The 18,292-nt window shown below is 60.5% G+C and overlaps 1 protein-coding gene across 5 annotated transcripts in view; it reads right to left on the bottom strand.

Moving 5' to 3' along the window:
• Nucleotides 1–7,488: 7,488 nt before the first annotated feature.
• Nucleotides 7,489–18,292, bottom strand: part of STMN3 (stathmin 3) — a 41,451-nt gene continuing 30,647 nt past the window's right edge. For 2 of the 5 annotated variants that reach the window (XM_057703931.1, XM_057703936.1), the window contains exons 2-5: nt 10,228–10,323; nt 9,775–9,950; nt 8,375–8,566; nt 7,489–7,885 (exon numbers count right to left, since the gene is read on the bottom strand). In XM_057703931.1, the coding sequence (XP_057559914.1) occupies nt 7,826–7,885; nt 8,375–8,566; nt 9,775–9,950; nt 10,228–10,323 (524 nt within the window). In that variant the 3' untranslated portion in view covers nt 7,489–7,825. Of the gene's footprint in view, nt 7,886–8,374; nt 8,567–9,774; nt 9,951–10,227; nt 10,324–16,131; nt 16,384–17,397; nt 18,091–18,292 lie in introns of those variants that run through there. The other 3 variants (XM_057703935.1, XM_057703933.1, XM_057703932.1) reach the window with 3 other exon arrangements.

Below are 18,292 nucleotides of genomic sequence, written 5' to 3'. Positions count from 1 at the left end.
TTCTCTAGTTGGGGCAAGCAGGGGCTGCTCATTGCTGTGGCTTCTCTTGTTGCAGAGCCCGGGCTCGAGGTGCATGGGCTCACTCGTTGTGGTGCGCGGGCTTAGTGGCTCCACGGCATGTGGGATCGTCCCGGATCAGGGCTCGAACCCGTGTCCCCTGCATTGGCAGGCGGATTCTTAACCACTGCACCACCTAGGAAGTCCCTCACTTTCTCTTTTAATGACAGGTAACTGGCTTCAGTGTGAAGTCCCTGGGTTTTCCAGAACGTGAGAAGGTTAGCAAGACAGCTTCATTGGAGTTTCTTTGACGTGGGAGCGAGTACAGCCATGCCTTGCTGTTTGATTGAAAGGTGCAGTGGGGGCCCAGGGGGTGGTGAGCGGGGTTCACCCGCCTTGGCCCAGGGCACTTGTGAGGCATCCTGACCCTGGAGGAAGCGCTACAGTGCTGGTGGCGTCAGGTACGTCCCCACATCTCTCTGTGCTCTGTCTCCCCACCTGCACCAGGCAGTCGGGGGACGCAGAGGGTGGCTGAGGCTGGCTGTTCTCAGACCAGGGAAGCACATCCGAGCTTTCCTCACGTGTGGTGTCAGTGCTCTGGCTGCTGGCAGCTGCGGGAGACTTGGGCGCCCAGTGGAAGGCTGCTGGGTCCCTGAGTGCGCTCTCTCGGGAGACAGAGAAGGCAGAAAACAAATGCCGCCTTTAGGACCAAGCTGTGAACCTGTGTTCATGTTTCAGTAGGAAGACCACTGGAGGCCATTTCCCGGACTGGGCATTCAAGCCAACTTCATTTCAGTGATGTTATAATTGGGAGAGTTATGCTTTCACTCTTTTCAATACTGTAGAGTGTACTGTCTCAAGTGACGAAAAAGTCATTGTTTTTAAGGATTAAACTATTGAGTGTGTGTCAGTGCTGCTATTTTATCATCTGCTAAAGAGGAGAACAAGTATGTCTGGTCCGTGCAAGTCATTTATTTGAGTTTCCCTGTCTTCATGTTCTGGAAGTAAATGCCACTAAAGTCAAAGGGAGAATGCTCAGAAGGATGTAGGGGGCAGGGACCAGGCCAGGTCCTACTGCTGCACGGTTGGGGTGAACCGTGGCTGCCGGCCCTAGAGTCTGGGCACCCCGTACTCCCCAGCCTGAGTTTCCACTGCTGCACAGCCTCCGTGTGTTCCTGCCATGAGACCTCAGGCCTGGCATGTGAACCTCGCTCACCTTTTCTGCTTGAAGCACTGAGCTCTGCTTGGTTCACAGGGTGGTTTAGTTCCTTCTGAAGGCTGGGGTGTTGATTTCTCCCCAGGCACCCAAGGTGAGGGGAGCTTCCGCTCTTGGTTGGCTACAAAGGAGAGGAAACCCTTGAAAGACTGAGTGTCATCAACAGGCCTGAGGGTGCTGTGGGGTTGCCACGCCCTACCCTCTGCTTTGGTTCCACCACACACAGCCCCTAACCAGACCGGAAGCAGGACCAAGGCAGGCCCAGCTCACCCAGCAATCACCTGTCCCTCCCCTGCTCCACTCGGCAGGCCCCAAGGCCCAGGACCTCCTGTCTGGGAGAGAGCAGCACATGCACGGGGAGTTACAGAACCGTGTGTGGGTAAAATACGTGTTCAAGCTCAGGAGGAACCAGCCGCCCCGTGTGAGAGTGTGAACAGTGTGTTGGTGCAGTTTCAGGTTCACACTGCAGACAGCTTTTAAGAAACTACTTGTCGTCTAGCTTTGGTTTAGTATTAAAGATGAAGCTATTAAAACAGTTTTTTTTTCCAGCCATATATCTGTGTTAGGCTAGATTTTTTTTCTCATATGTTTCAACCATTCTCACTAATTCCTTTTTTTTTTTAAGGAAAACGTCATGGTTTTTCATGTTAAAATATTAACATATATTGGGTGTATCATTTTTAAATGAATTACTGGGATTTTTAAAAAATATTTACTTATCAGGCTATACCAGGTCTTAGTTGCGGCATGCAGGATCTAGTTCCCTGACCAGGGATCAAACCCAGGCCCCCTGCATTGGGAGCATGGAGTCTTAACCATTAGACCACCAGGGAAGTCCCTGAATTACTGGGGTGGGTGGGTTGGTTGGTTGGTTTTCATTTTTGGCTCCGCCAAGTGGCTTGTGGGATCGTAGTTCCCTGACCAAGAATTGAACCTGCACCCTTGGTAGTGAAAGTGCAGAGTCCTAACCACTGAACTGTCAGAGAATTCCCTGAATTACTGTTTTTTTAATTTCTGGGTTTGGGGACTTCCCTGGTGGTTCAGTAGTTAAGAATCCACCTTCCAATGCAGGAAATTCGGGCTCAATCCCTGGTCAGAGAACCAAGATCCCGCATTCCGTGGGGCCGCTAAGCCTGAGCACTGCAACTGCTGAGCTTGAGCACCACAACTACTGAGCCTGCAAGCCACAACTAGAGAGACGCCCGCACCACAGCAAAAATCCCGCGTGCCGCAACAAAGACCTGATGCAGCTAAATAAATATTTTTTAAATATTAAATTTCTTGGTCTTAATTCCCAGCATGGTCCTTGACAACCCGTATAGCCCACATAAACAGAACTCTTTGGGGGTCCTCCATAAATTTTTAAGATAAGAGGTCTCTGAAACCAAAAAGTTGGGGAAGATTTCTCAGAAATCCTAGCGCATCCATGAAGTAGATGATTGACGCTTGAAGTGATGTTTATGAAGATGGAGGCAAAGTGCGAACACTTCACTGTGCAGGGTTCAAAGGGTCTGAACTCAGGCTCACTGCAGCGCCGCTGGGGGGCAAGTCCTCTCCAGGGGAAGGAGTTTGGTGGATGAAGATTTTTGTCTTTATACTTTGCAGTGATGCAGTGAACGTGTATTATGTCTGTAACCAGAAAAAATGTTAATGTCATAAGGTAACACTCTTTTCCTCATAGTTAACTTTGTGAAGGTTAAAGACATTTTAAAGTGCTTTAAAAAATCATGAACTACCATATGTGCATAAGGTTTTCTTGACTAACATGCAGGTTCTCACAGGGCAGGGGCTGGGTCTTCAGGTCCGTCACTGCTCTCTGGAGTGAGACGCACAGACGTCAGCACTCGCCTCGTGGGATGTGCACGCAGTGCGTGGGTGTTTTACAGTTACTACCTATGCATCTGCAGCTACCGCCCAGGGTTGACTTGTGTCCTCCAGAGATGTGCTGACATGCCAAGCTGCAGGGCTCAGGATGCGACCTTATTTGGAACTAGGGTTGTTGCAGGTAGAATCAGTTCCGTCATGAGATCGTGTGGGGTTGGAGGCCCCTGATGCAGTGACTGGTGTCCCATAGGGACAGATGCAGGGAGAGGCAGGGACCTGTGTGTTGTGTCCACAAGCCAAGGATAGCCGGTGTCCAGCAGAGCCCTGGTTCAAGTTCCCAGTCCCTGGGGGGGCCCCCACTGCGTGGAGGCCGGCACAGCTCATCAGAGCGCCAGCTGCCCGCTGGGAGCAGGAGTACAAACACTTCGTCCTGGTCGCCAAGGAGAGCGTGCAGGCAGCTGAGCGCTGACTGGACAAGCTGTACTTAGGGGAGAAGAGACCAGGTCCGTCCGCAGTGGGTGTCATCCCCACACTAGGTCCTCCCCAGCCAGCTGGCCTGCGTGCACCCCCTGTGTGCGGCGGGAAGGACCTGACCCCTCCCAAGGAGTCTTCCACGCTGAGCGCTGGGGGTGCCCCCATCTGCTGAAAAGAAGCGGCCTGGGGACTTCCTTGGTGGGCCAGTGGTTGAGAATCCGTCTTGCCATGCAGGGAATGCTGGTTCCATCCCTGGTTGGGGAACTCAGATCGCATATGCCGCAGGGCAGCTAAGCCCATGCACCGCAACTACTCAGCCTGCACGCCACAACGAGAGAGAAGCCTGTGCACCTCAATGAAGAAGCTGGTATGCCACAACAAAGACCCAATGCAGCCAAAAAATAAAAAACAAAAAAAGCAGTCCAGGCCCAGGCCTGTTTGTAAGTGGCCCTGCAGGGTTGGAAAGACTGCCTTTCCCAAGGACCAAAGTTGGGGTGGCTGAGGCAGTCCCGAGGGAGGTGGTCTGGCAACACGGAGACATTTCTGCGGGTAGCCCCCAAGTTTGTGGCACGCATTACAGCAGTCCTAGAAATCTGCCACATGGCACCATTATTTCTCCTTAGCAGACGGAGAAGCAGCTGCAGTTTCCACCCTCCCTTCTACACAGCCACCCCTGAGCTGGCCTGGTGGGGATGCGGAGGGGCTGGAGGGACACCCTGCTGGGGACAGGCGTCTATCCATGCTTCCGTCCTGCCTGCCTTGTTGGACACCCTGTTTCATGGTGGGGGCCCAGGGCTGCACCCAGTCACCAAGCCCATACCCGCTGTGTCTGGAACTCACCGGGTCACTGAGGCAGAGTGTCTGAGGTGGTTTTAAAACCCGTCCACAGAGTCTTTGACATTCTTCCTTTCCAAAGGTGGAGCCCGATGCATGTGCACGCACGTGCGCACACACATACACACACACACACACACACACACACACACACACACACACACGGCTGCCCCAGGGACCAGCTGCTGTGTCATGAGAATGCCCAAGCAGCCCTGTGGACAGTCCATGTGGTGAGGAACTGAGGCCTCCTGCCAGTGCCCGTGTGAGCCAGCCAGCCTGGAAGTGGGCACTCCAACTCCATGCAGCCTCCAGGTGACCAGGGCCTCCACCACCGATGTCCTGACTGCAGCCTCCTGAGAGGCTGAACCACCCAGCTCCTGGAGTCCTGACTCGATAGAAACTGTGAGATAATGTTTGTTGTTTTCAGCCGTTGCTTGGGCTCATTTGTTGCACAGCAATAGCTGATAAATACAGCTCTTACTAGTTTCCCAGAAGGAGTTTCCCCTTTGCTTTGCTGAGGAGAAGCATGATTGCTTTTGTGGGAAGGATTCCCCATCATCTTCCAAAGTCAGAGTCTCCGTGTGCTGACTGCTCTTCAGCGCCTTACCAGGGGCCCCTAAGAGGTAAGAGCCCTGACCTGTGATCAGCTGCTCTTCTGGGAATTCCAGGTCTGTGCAAGGCCATGTGGTGAGCCTGTGTCTGTGCACCAGGTGACAGGCCTGCAGAACTCAACGCCTCATAGAAATACTGTCAGTGTACTTCCTGCCGCTCCTGCAGATCTCTGTTCTCTCCACCTCACTGCAGGCTGTGTGTCCTGCATTCTGACCTTCCCACCCCTCCCTGGACAGGGCAAGGAGGGGAGATGGTGAGAGCTCCAGGAAGCCTGGGGAAGTAGCCAGGACTGCCCCAGGAGAGGGCCGTGGGTGTGGGGAGAGGTCTCTCTGGGTCCTGGGAAGCAGGCACCTCTCCGAGACCTGGACCTGAGGTTAACGTGTGGACCTGAGCACGGGCAGCATGGCCAAGCATGCCTCCTCCCCAGCAGAGGGGTCCCTCCCTGCTGGGTACCCCAAGTGTTAGTTTGGGTCCCCTAGGACAGACATGTCCACCAGTGTGAGTCAGGATGTCTGCTTGTTCTCTTTTTGCCACTCCAGGTCCCCATGTTGGGGCCAGATCTGTGTCTGTGAACAATCAGCTTCCCAACGGGGCCCACAGAGCTATGGGACACACCCTGGGATTCTGGACCACCCCCCATCCGAGCAAGTCCCACAGCCCTGGTGAGAAGGGCAAGCCCCAGACCTCAGACCCCGATCGTCCTCCGCAGCGGCAAGCTGAGAGGCCAGCCTGCAGGAAGGCACAGCCCTGTGGGGAGCTAGGCTGGCCCCACCCCCAGCCGAGGTCCTGGCCTCCTCTCTCCCACCCCCACTGCCTCCTGGGGCTCCAGAGGGGAAAGGGGGTTTGTGCACTGGTTATATGCTCTTTTCTTAAAACTGCCATCGTCGCGAGAACAATTTGCAGCTGGTGATAACACGCACGGTGGGGTTCCCAGGGGGACATTTGCTCTCTTGTTCACAGGCAGCAGCCTTGCAGCTCACCTGACCCCACAGATGCAGGACACACACGGGGAAGCTCAACTCTTTCTTAAACACACAGGTTTTTTTTCATCGCTCATTTGATTTAATTTTTAAGGTCACTTTCACTATGTGGATGAGATGGGCATGTATTTCAGTAGGGCTTCGCTACGAGAGAGCTGCCACCGCTCAGAGAATCCAACCCTCAGTCCCCTTTCCGCTCCTCTTTCGGAGTCCCACAAAAGCCACCTGTGGGCACCACTGGTTCCAAGCCCAGCTTGTCACTCCCTCGGGGACTGTCTTAATGGGGACAGAGAGGGGGGCATAGGTCCCAACTTCCTCCGAAGCCCACTGCAGGGGATCAGTACCCACCCGTGCTCTCCAGCTTGGCTCTGGGAGGCCATCAGCAGTGTCCCCATAGGTTTCTGTAGAATGAAAGCCAAGGGCACTGAGGGCTGCAGCCATCTGGTTTCTGAGGCACTGACTCTGGGTCCTTCCTGTGAGAAACGTCTCCCGCTTTCCACCAAGATGCTGGCCAGTGAGGACCCGGCCCCAAACACCCAGCCCTGGGGCTGCCACGGAGAAGGGGCAGCTGCCGCTGTGTCCAAGCAGAGAGCAGTCCCCAAAGGCCGCTGCTGGGGGCTCTGGAGGTCCCCCCAGGCTGAGGGAGGGGGAGGAACCCAGCCAAGGAGGGTCTTGGCAGGAGAGGCCTAGAGCCAGGCCTCCAACCTGCGGGCTGGCCAGAGGGGGCCCACAGTCGGGAATGGAAGGGCTGAGCAGCTGGGGAGGTGGCCTGAGAACCCTGTCCCTGCCCCCCAACACCTGGATCTTCAGACACTGGTCCCCTGCCCCCCAGTATCTACGCAGGGCTCCTGGAGGGGCACCTGTGGCTGCCCCCCACTCACACTGGGCCACCTGTCCAGAGGTGGCCTGAAAGCCCTGTGGCCAAGAGCAGCGGGGGAGCATCTTTCAACCAGAGCAGAGGCCTCTAAAGACGGGTCCTCCGGGGCTGCTGCAAAGCCTGGAGAAGGAGAGGAGGGACAGTGGGAGGCAGCTTTCCCCACACAGGTGCTGGGCCAGAGGGAAGAGGGCCCTTCCGGGCGGAGGGCCCGGCAGGGTGTGCATGCCTCCGGCAGCTTGCTCTCAGGTCCCCGGTGGAGCACACCCACTCCCCTGGAGACGTGCCGTGTCCCACCCCCCCCCCCCCCCCAGCCAAAGGCAATGACCGAAGGCTCCCAGGCCAGCCGAGGGTGCCAACCTCAGGCCAGGTGGTCTCAAAGGACCCCTGTGTCACCACATTACAGTGTGCTGCAGCTCCTACCCACCAGTTCCAAAAAGCACCACGGCACATGTGGCTCCCAGGGCTGGCCAGTGATGGGGTACCTGGCCCCCACTCTCCAGAGGTCCTTCTCCATCCAAGTCTTTCTTCCTCTGCCCCCTCCCGCGTGCCCAGCCCCTCTCCCCGGGGAGGACATGCAGGCGGTGGTGCCTCTGGCTGCCGGCAGGAGCTGGCTCAGAGGACGCGCCCTAAGTGACAAGGTGCTCACAGAACAACCCAGCACGAAGACCCAAGTGTTCCTGCCACCATCGTGGGATTTATTGAGGTTGACACCATGTCCACTAACAGGGCTGCCGAGAGGGGACCCAGCCGCCGCCCAGCCTGGGGCTTGAACTGAGGGACCCTGTGCCACACCCTGGGGGCTCCTCCAGGGAGAGCCTGTGGTCAAAGCCTTGCCACAAGGACCTGACAGCTGGGAGCGCGGAAAGAGAAGCTGAAGCTGGGAGTGCAGGAGGGGAGGGAGGAGGGGGAGTAAAAGTTGCATCTAGACAAAGTCGGACAAAGCAAAACGAAAACCCAGATGTGTTCTTGTCTCCTCTCGGGATCCAGGCGCCGCGGTGTCCGGAAGGCCCCTTAGCCGGACATCTCCTCACGCTGCTCCTTGTTCCGGCGCACCTCGGCGGCGTGCAGCTCCTGCGGGACAGGCGGGGTGGGCGGGGGCCTGCCCCTCCCGTACCTCCTGGGCTCTGGGGCCCTGCCCTCGCCCCCCGCTCCCGGCCTGGGGGCCCTGGGTCCTTTCCTCCCTAGACCGGCTCGGTCCCAGCTGCGGCAGATGCGACCCGTGAGGACACCTTAGTGACCAGGAGCAACGCAGGGCGGGGGGGCGGGCGGAGGCCCGAGTCACGGACTGAAAGAGCGGCTTGGGGGTGGGGCCGCCCTCAGTGAGCCCGGGGCCGTGTCCAGACCCGAGCGCTGTGACCCCGGGCATTTCCCGGGGATGGCAGGCTCCGGGGCTCCCTGGCGCCAGCCTGGCCCCACTCGCACGGAGGGGGCCCCACCCTGCCGGCCCCAGCAGCACAGGGGCCCGTGGGGACGCCCGGCTGCGGGAGCGCGGCGGCGCAGCGGGCAGGCGCCGGCCGAGGGAAGGGGCTCCCGGGGGTCGGGTCCCGCCCCGGCGCGCACCTTCTCGCGCAGCCGCTCCCGCAGCGCCGCCAGGTGCGCCTCGCGGATCTCCTTGCTGAGCTCCATCTTGTAGTTGAGCCTCTCCTCGGCCAGGCGGCTGAAGTTGCTGTTCTCCTCCAGCGCCTTGTGCAGCACCTCGCGCTCGTGCTCGCGCCGCTCCGCCAGCTGCTTCAGCACCTGCGCCTCCTGCGTCTGCGCGCGCGGCCCGGCGGGCGAGCGTGAGGGGCTGCCGCCCCGGCCCCGGCCGGCCCCGCCCCGCCGCCCCCGCCCCGCCAGGCCCCGCCCCCGCCCCGCCAGGCCCCGCCCCCGCCCCGCCCGGCCTCCTGCGCCGCTGACCCGGCCCCGCGCCCAGCCCCGCTGCCGGTCCGAGCCACCGCCTCCCGCCCACCGGACTCGTCCCCGGGGGGTTCGGGCCTGCACTGTCCTGCCGTCGGCCAGGGTGGCCGCCTCATCCCCAGACGAGCCCTGCCTGTCCACCCTCGGCCGCAGAGCTGCCCCCTCGCCGCTGGGCCCGGACGCCCCCGCTCCCTCCTGCTCCGGAGTCCGAGCTGCCCTCGGGGAAAGTGCGAGGAGCGGAGGAAGCTCTGAACTTGCGGGCTGTCGCTGAGCCTTCCCCGTCTCTTCCTCAAACGCCCAGCCGCAGAGCACCAAGTAGGTGCTTAATAGGCACCGGGTTCTGAGCTCCCTGAGGTGCTGGGGGCGGTGGAGGGGTCCCCAGGGCCGCTGGGGAAGGGACGCGTCGGAACGAGGAGGGTGGGGCTGCTGGCGCCACACCGTCCGGCCCTGCTGGTGGCCCCGGGAGGAGACCTGGGGCTCCCGGAGGTAATGAGCCTCCCCCAGAAGGCTGCTGGGCGCTGCCCACGTGCCAGTCACTGCTAGTTAACCCAGGTCTCCCCGGCCCTGCTGTAAGGGGGATAGAGCCGCTGCCCCTGCCCAGTGGCCTTGGGCACCAGGACAGCACTCCTGAGAGCACGTGCTTTTCTGTGTGTGTTTCAGTCTCAGAGGGGCTGGTGTGAGAAGGGGCGGGCGGGGAGGGGCCCGCTTCTCCCAGGGGCCCCCTGAGCTCCCAGCACATGGAAAGCCCTTCCCGCTCCCCTGCTTGTTCACCCAGCCTCCTCTCCCAGGGCCCCTCCTGATCCTCCCAACCCGCCAGCATGGCCAAGGGCGCCCCTCCCAACAGTATCTGGTTCCTGTCTCCCTCCCACCGGCTGCTGTCCAGGAATCCTTCCTCCTCCCTGTCTCATTCTGATCGGGAGGTGGTCCAGGGACCATGAGATCCTCTCTGCTATAGGCCCACAGCCAAGCAGGTGCTTGGAGCACCCCACACCTTGGGGACCCTGTCTGTGCCCAGCAAGCCCTCCCGACCATCTTCATCAGGACCCACAGGAGCGGCTCCTTACCTTCCGCCGCTCCTCAGCTGCCTCCAGCCGCTTCTGCAGCTCCTCCAGGGAGGCGTCCTTCCTCTTGGGGGGGGAGGAGAGCACAGGACTCTCGGGGGACAGGTCGGAAGGGGACTTGAGGATGACCTCAAAACTCTGGCCAGAGGCCCTCTTGTCCAGCTGCTTCACCTCCATGTCTGCAGGGCAAGAGCAGACGGGGGCTTCAGGAGGGCCGGTGGAGGAGGGGGCAGGCTGAGCACACATCCAAGTCGAGGGCTGAGGGAAGGGGTGAGACTGCTCACGAGGGACTCCCAGGGCTGGGCCCCCAGGACCAGCGCCTCCCCCCCAGGGACCCCTCTCCAGAAGCCAACCGACCGGGGGGGGGGGGTTCACAGATGCCATGGAGGGGGAAGCGAGGTCAGGTGGCAGCAGGCACTGGCAGGGCAGGGGCTGACAGCAGCCGGGTGTACTCACCCCCATACTGGTAGATGGTGTTGGGGTGCGGCTGTGAGTAGAAGCAGGAGCAGATGAGTGACAGCACCGACAGCTCTTTCATCTTCTCCTTGTACGCTGTGGGTGTGAGGCCAGCCTGAGCAGACGGCCGTCGCATCGCACCTCTGCCCCCTTCACTCCCTCCCTCCCACGTGCCTCTCTGGGAGTCTGTTTGTCTCGCTTTTCTGTGTCCCACATCTCTGACTCTCCACGTCCCTCCCCGCTCCCAGACTTTGGCTGTCTTCCCCTGGGCTCGCCTCCCTGTGGGTGCCCTGCATTGTTCTTTCCGTTCCTGTCTCTGAGTCCCCTGCCTGCCCCCCACCCCGGCCCTCGCTCCCTCCTTTTCTCTCTCTTGGCATTTCTGTCTGTCTCCCCTGCCTCCTTCTGTCTGTGTCTCCGTTCATCCTTCTGTCTTTCTGGCCCTCCATCTGTCACCGCCTCTCTTTGTATCTTCGTGTCTCTGTGGTTCTTTGTCACTGCATATCTTCCCGACCCTCACCTCCCTCCGCCATTCCACGCACTTCTCCTTCCTCCCCTCTCCTTTTCATGGACACCTGCCCAGTTGGTAGAGAGGTTAACCACTGTACTCATGCCTGGGCCAACACAGATGTAGAGATTCTGCAGGCAGCCCTTCCTCGCGCTGTGCGCTCGGGTGAAGCCCTCAGATCCTCCTGTCTGCCACCCCCCCCACCATTTACCCTGCAGGGCAGCCACCCCGGGATGAAATCAGGTTCTCACCAGACCCACACTGGCCGCACATCAAAAGCCAAGGGGAAGGGAGCTGTCCGTTCAGCACCACAGCCTGCCCTCTATAGAGCCTTACAGGCTGGGGGCCCACAGCCAGGGTGCACACCACCCAGGCAAAAGAGGGGAGTCTGCTGAGGCCCTTAGCCCCGTCAGGGAAGCGGAGATGCCCGCTCTCAGACTGAAAATAACCGAGCTCTTCGTGGTCTGTTCTCGGCGAGCCAGGCCCCAAAGTAGACACATGGGTCTGACGTCTCCGTGGCTGTCAACAATCCTGTAAGCCCAATACTGTCACCCCAACTCAGCCAGGAGAACACTGGGCCCAGGCAGCTGGGTGGCTTGTTCAAAGCTCCTCCAGGGCACCCCCAGCTGGTCTGTGCTCTTTTCACCGCTGCAGGAGGTCCCAAAGACTAGGGGGCTCAGACCCATGCACCGGCCTCCCTGGCTGGAGAAGCCAGTGTAGGTCCCTATAGAGATCCTCCAGGGAGAGGGACTCTGGCTTCTATGAAGGGAAGAGCATGCACTTGTCCACAGCATTCTTCCAAGGGGCACACGGTTTGGACAAGAAACTTTCTGATCAAATTTCACACAAGATAATGTTTTTAAATTGAATTAACATAAACTTGGGGAGAGTGTTGGTGTAGAAATAGGACAGAAGTGACCAGGCCCTGTCTGAGGGAACAGCTTGCTGTGAGCAGGGTCCTCCAACAAGCAGTGCAGAGAATGATGTTATTTGAACGAAACGTCCTGATGACGCAGAGTCTTCTGGAGAGACCCCAAGAAGCCGGGGAGGGAGCACAAAGGAACCCTGGGCAAGCAGCAGGGAGCGCCTGTGGGGTCTCAGAGGGGAGGTGGGGCAAGGACCCTTGACCCGGTCATTGGCTCAGGAGGCGGGGAGGGGGCGCCAGGTGCGGGTGGGCCTCAAAGGGGATTTCGGCCTGACTTGTCAATTTTGCTTTTTCACAAGCAGAATCGACTCGTACTACTTACGTCATTAAAAGTTAACTTTAAAAAGGAGGCTGAGGGGTACATCCCAGGACGTGTACTTGGGAGTTACAGGATGTAGGGCCAGGCAGAGTAGCTCTTCAGGAGCAGCAGACCAGGAGACATCTGGACATTTGGAGAGGCTAGGGAGGTAGCCAGGCCTGTTCTCATGAGGGAAGGTGGGGCGGGGGGGGAGAGGGACTCTGGTCAGGGGCCTACCTGGGTCCTGGAAGAGGCCAGGGAGGAGGGGCCTTGGTCGAATCCTGCCAACACCCGCCACTCTGGTGACAGACAGCAGCCCCCCACCCTGACCTTTCAGAGAGTCCTTTCTCATCACGTGTCAAAACCTCCGAAATAGTTTATCTTATAGGCCAGGAACCTGGGGCCTCACAGCTGCTCAAGGCCTGAGATTTTCCCAGGAAAGAGGTTGCAGGTTAATAACAGAGGAATTTTACAGACAAATGCCAGGGGTCCCTTCCAGGCAGCTGTCACCTCAGCCTGCAGGGAGGCTGGCAGCAGTTCATGGGGCCGGAAGGGGAGCTTGGGCAGTGTGAGTGTAGGCAGGTGAGAGCGCTGTGTTGTCAGGAGAGAGGGGAGGAGGCAGGGGCTGGAGACTGAGGTCAGAGTCTCTGAGGTCATGGCTCTGCCCAGGGGACACGTGTCCAACGGGGAAGTGAGGGACTATGTCCTGCGGCAGCAAACAGGGATGCAGCTCGGTGTCTGGTAGTCATGGAAATCCCCTGGGTTGACGGCCCATGAGGACCTTCTTTCTCAGAAGACCCTTCCTCTAGAAGGGGGAAATGGGGCAGGTGGAGCACTGGCAAATTTGGAGAGTGAGCAGAGGGAAGCCTGCACCAGGGTTGGAGATCAGGGCTGGGCCCGGCCACATGCTAGACAGGAGGTTATGCCTGTATTTTCAGAACTGGAGGGGCTTGAAGTTCCTCACATTGCAGACGGAAGATGTGGAGGCCTAGACCTCCACAGACAGGGCCAGCCAGGAAGCCCCTCGGGGCCTCGAGGCATGACCTCCCCTTTCTCTCCTCCCCAGGACCCTCTCTTCCTTCCCTATCACTGACTTCAGAAAGTTGTTAAAAACAAATCCTACCATGCTCTGGTTTGCGTTCACCCGTCTTCGTGTTAAATGTTAAACATGCAAAAATGCGTGTTGGCCTTTTGGATGATTACATCTCAGAGGAGCAAGAGTTAGAAGGAAGCAGGTCAGCCTAGAGCAGCATGGTAGCCACGGTGGTGGTGCCCGAGGGGGACGGGGCGGGCACATCACACCCGTCCTCCCAGCTGACCCTCAGGACCAGCCAGCTCGGGTGGACACCCTCATCAGCCTCATTTCCACAGAGGAGAAGGAGGCTCAGAGACCACCCCCCCCCACGTCCCACAGCATGCTAGCATGCCGGGATGGGAGCCCTGTCAAGAGCCCAGGCCTCTGCACGTTCCTGTTGGGAGCCTCATGGAGGGGGGGGAGGTCTTCCAGAACTAGGAGGTAAGGGGGCCCACAGATTCCCGCTCACCCCTAGAAGGGCCCTGGAGCCTGCTGCGAACTGCCTCCTGGCAGATGGAGCTTGTTGCTGCCCAGGCTGCCCCATCTCACTAGTCAGAGTCCCCTCCCTCGGCGTTGGGAGCCCAACGTGGCAGCAGCTGCCGGCAGAGTTCACCTTTCCCTGGGAAAAGTGGCTGCAACGCTCAAGCTGCCTGGCATGGGCAGGGCACTCACCTCTTGCCAGGCCCCAGGCCAAGCAGTATTTCCTGAAATAGCTCACTCAACCCTCCGAATAAGCCTAGGGGAAGTGCTGTCACTATTTGTCACCACCCAGATGAGGAACTTGAACCCTTGAGAGGCTAGGTCGCAGGTGCAGGGCCTCGCCGCTCGCCAGGCTTGCACAAGGGGATGGGCATGAGTAAGTGTGCGGATGTGCCTGAAGAGCTGAGCCCCTGGGAAGGACACAAGACACAGCCCGGCAGGAGGCACTCAAGGGAGGCACGGGGGCCAAACTTTCCAGTCTGCGCACCAAGAGGAGGCTAAGAGCAATCCTGCAGTGGCCACTGGCCAGAGCAGAGGTGACCCTTCAAGGCGACTGAGGCACGGAAGTCTCCTCCAATCAGAGATGTGCTTTCAGAGAGAAGCCATAGCTGGTTCACTTACACCAATTTTGGTCACAATTACCAGCACTGACACGTAGCCACTTCTGGGCCAGACCTCCCTCCTGTCAAACTGTGACAGCCGGGAGAAGCCGCGGGTAAGCACAACTGTGTGTACACGTGGGCTGCCCTCTATAGAGGGCAGCGCTGATGACAGAAGGAGAAAGGCCCAGCCCCGTGTGACGTCGGCCAGGAGCAGCTCTCCAGCAGGCAATGCAGTATGTCTTTGATGGCCGTGCTGCACGAAGCTGACCAACTGCATTCGTGGCATCCCTCCTGACACCAGGGGTAACTCGGACACCCAGAAAAATTCTGGGAACAAGCATGGGTCAGCAGTGCCCCAAAGTCTGGCCAAGCGGAGGATCTGGTGCCAGGCGGCTCTAAGGTGGGAGGGTCTGGACCCAGCCCTGAGGGCTGTCAAGAGCTTGGCTTTGTCTGCGTGCCTCCAGCACCTGACCTCAGTCTGCTCATGTCAGAGGATGAGAAGGAGGCCTGTTGACCAGGGTTTTTACCAATGGGGTGAAAAGCCGATAAACGCTCCCCAGGAGTGGTTACCCACTGTCCCCCAGCTCAGGCACAGGGGGTGTGAATGAGGACCCGCAGCCCCGCCCCAGGGTGGACTGGGGCCGCGCTGGCCACCCTCACCTGCTGGTCCCAATATCTCTGGGGACATCAGGGAGAGGGCAGGGGGCCAGTGAAGTCCAGATGGACAAGACCCCCAGACGGGTCTGGGGAGGGGTGTGGTCAGTGACGCAGGTGGTCTCCTCCCTGGCTCCTGCAGAAGTCACCAGGGGCCAGAACAGCCGGCCCTGAGGGGCGGGGTCAGTGCGGTGCGCACGTGGGTGGGCGGAGCTCTGGCGCCTCCGGCCAAAGCGGCCGCTCCCGAGAGAGTCGAGGTAGCTGGGGAGAGGGGATTGCAGAGACCCGCCCCCAGGACGGACGGAAGGGTGGGTGAGGTGAGGGGGTGGAGGTGGGGGGCCGCCTGCCTAGCCATCTCGGGCACCGAGTGCAAAGATGAAGCCGGTCTTGGGGAGGCCAGACTGGGCAGAGCGGCGCTGGGGAGAGCAACCCCCGCGTCCTTGCGCCGGGAGTCTCCTGGCAGCACCCCCGCGTCCAGTGACTGCCCCACGTTTCCCGCCTCGCCCCGTGCCCGCCCCTCCGCGGGAGCTCCGCGCCTGCTGCGGGCCCGGGAGGAGGGGGTCGTTGCCCTTGAGGGCGGTGGGTCCGCAGCTGGGTAGGCGGGGCGGCGGGGGAGGGAGTGGCAGACGCCCCCACCCTAGGAGGGCTCGGAAACACTGGCAGCCCATCCCCCATGCAAAACCGCAGCGTAAAGGGCGGTGGCTTTTTCGACGAGGGCGGGTGGCACCATGTCACGGAGGGTGGTCCCGAGCCCGCAGCGGCGAGGGGAAGGGGCGGCGACGAGAGGTGCGGGCGCAGCTCGGCTCAGGTGTCCCTCCCCGGTCTTCTCGCAGCCCCCCGTCCCGCCCCCTGGCCGCTCCGTGGGCGCGGGGAAGGCCCGGCCCGGGCCCCGCCGTCCCCGGGCTGGGGTCCTGCGCTCCCCGCTCTGACCCCCGCGAAGGCGCGGTCCGACCAGGGTCTGCGGTCGCCGGGCGCCTCCAGGGACCCTGCCCGCACCGCGCGAGCGCGCCCACCCAGGATCCTCGGAACCACCCTGCCGCAGTCGCGCCCGGCCTGGCACAGCGGCGCCCGAAGGGGCAATGGCACCCCCGCGTCGACGCCCCCACCCCGAGCGCGGCCCCTTCCCCGGGGGCCCAAGTCCGTTAGGCTGGCGCCGCAACTCTCGCTTTTCAAGTACCGCGTCTCCGCACCCGGCGGCCCTGAACCTCGTCTCCTGCGGGCTCTGCCCGGCGCGCGCCCGCGCCCTTGCAGCGCGCGGGGCCCGAGATGGGAAAACACTCCGCAACCAGCCCAGCGGTAGGCGAGGCCAGACAATAGCCTCTGCTCAGATCCGCCGCCCAGGGCGCCCGAGGCCCCCGCGCCTACCGGACATGGTGCTGGCCATGGTGCTGGCGGCGGCGGGGTGGCGGAGGCCGGAGAGGCGCGGGCGGCGGCTGGAGCTGCAGTCGGCGAATGCTGCAGTGTCGGGGAGGGGAGGGAGCAAAGGAGGGCGGGAGGCGGGAGCGGCGGGGAAGGGGAGGGAGAGAGCGAGCGGGAGGGAGGGAGAGAGGAGAGAGCGCGCGCCTGGTTGTGGCGAGGGCTGCAGCCGTCAGAGGCAGGGGATGACGGGAGGGGAGAGATCAGCCTGGGACGCGCAGAGCCCAGCGCTGCAACCAGACGCCCATCCCCCCACCGCTCACCGCTCGGACCTGGTGCCGCCACCCCCCCCCAACTTGGCTTTGTGGACTGGGGGGGGGGAGGGTGGAGATGGTGGAAACAGCCCCCAATTTCCCAGGGTTGGTGCATCAGGAGGGGATAGGCCTCAACGTCAGGGTGGGGTCGGAGAGCTCTTCACTGAGCCCGGTGGCGGCTGGGAAGGGCAAAGCAAGTCATGGATGGTGAGGGTGGGGGCTGGTCTGGAAGGCCTTCAGGGGCATCCCAGAGGATGGGCGGCTTCTGAGGTAGAGAAGAGGCCTAGAACAAAGGCTTTGGAGTGAGACAGAGACAGGAGCCAATCCCAGCTCTGACATCTACTTGCTGTGTGACTGAGGGCAATTTCCTAACCTCTCTGGGCCTCCATTTCTGGCGTGTGAGATAAGAAAATGTTGTCACTCCTCAGGTGGTATAGGAGAGACGTGCACATGGTGAGTGGGTGGCATCCTACCCCTTCCCCGCCCCCCGACTCAGGGTTCTGGTTGATACCCCCAAAGGGAGAGCCCTTCCCTCAGTGACCATGTCACCTCTTTGGTGAGGGGGCTGGGAAGCCAAGCAGATGGAGCGCCATTCCCAGTTTAGAGACAGAGCCACTGAGGCCCAGAGAAGTGCTGAGTCCATGAGCAATGAGGTCCTAGAGCCAGAACTAGGGCGCTGGGAAACCCCAGAAACACGCAGAGAGGTGAGGAGGGCTCAGAAAACTCTGTGCACACACAGCAAGCTGGTGACTGGCTACCGTCCATGCCGCGGTCCACGTGGGTCTGGTCCCCCAAGGGAGTCCCACAAAGCCTGCCAGAGCAGACACTCGGTGCAAGTTCGTGGACCTGATGCAGATCCCTGTGCCTGCCGAGTGGGGCTTGCTATGGCCAGCCCTCCCTCCCCTTTCCACCCATCTCTCAGGGCTCAGCACCACAGCATTCACATGTCGGTCGTACTTACAGGAGACTGCCAGGCAGTCCCTGTGGACAAGGTGTGACTGGGTCCTCAGCTCCAGTTCTGACGCAGGAGTTTGCTGACTCTCTGGGTCCTGGACTTCTCTTCCTTGGACTTTTGTGGGGGAAATGTCACTGCTTTCAGAAGACGGGGGGTGTGGAGGTGAAGAGTGGGACTCCTGGCTCTGGGACTTGCTGCCTCGCTGTCTTTGGAAAATCTGCTAACCACCACCCCGTGCTTCCTTTCCTCACCTGAAAGGAGTGGATCATAAAAGCGCTTATCTCAGGGTCACTGGAAGGACAGATGTATTAATGCCTGCATGGATGGTACAGAAACGTGGGCCTGGTGAGCGCTGAGTAAGTGTGTGGTCGGGTCTCCTCATCTTCTCCAAGCTCCCTACTGAGGTAGACACTCTACCGTCCCCTCACTGGAACAGGTGAGTGCGGGCAGATGCCAGTGTGTGCCAGGGGTCTCCCCAAGCGTGATCTCACACACATCAGCCCAGACACTCAGGCATTAAGGTGCCATCAGGGAAACAAACATCTGCGGATTAAACAGCCCACGAGACCCTCTAAAATCGGCCCTGACGGCGGACTCTGGGCCGTCGCTGCACCGTCAATTTCTTCCCGGTGTTTCTGGGGCATGCTGGGGTGGCCTTGACAAACCCTTCTGCCCACACAGAGCTGTGCGGAGCCCCGGAAGCTCCCTGCTGGCCGCCAGCTGGTTCTGGGGATTCAGAGGGCCCGCCTGAGCGGTGGGTGGCGCTGACTGCGAACCTGGCTGGCCCCAGAGGACAGTGCGGAGAGGAGCCGGGCCACGGGCAAGCGGCAGCCATCTGCCGAATTTAAGAAGAGCGGTCAGCTCAGACTCGAGTCTTAAAAAGACCTCTGGGTCTTTCGAG

This window comes from Hippopotamus amphibius, chromosome 12 (genome assembly GCF_030028045.1).
Source record: "Hippopotamus amphibius kiboko isolate mHipAmp2 chromosome 12, mHipAmp2.hap2, whole genome shotgun sequence".
Taxonomy (NCBI): domain Eukaryota; kingdom Metazoa; phylum Chordata; class Mammalia; order Artiodactyla; family Hippopotamidae; genus Hippopotamus; species Hippopotamus amphibius.
Note: the sequence above shows the minus strand (reverse complement) of the source record. Positions and strands in the feature narration are given on the sequence as shown.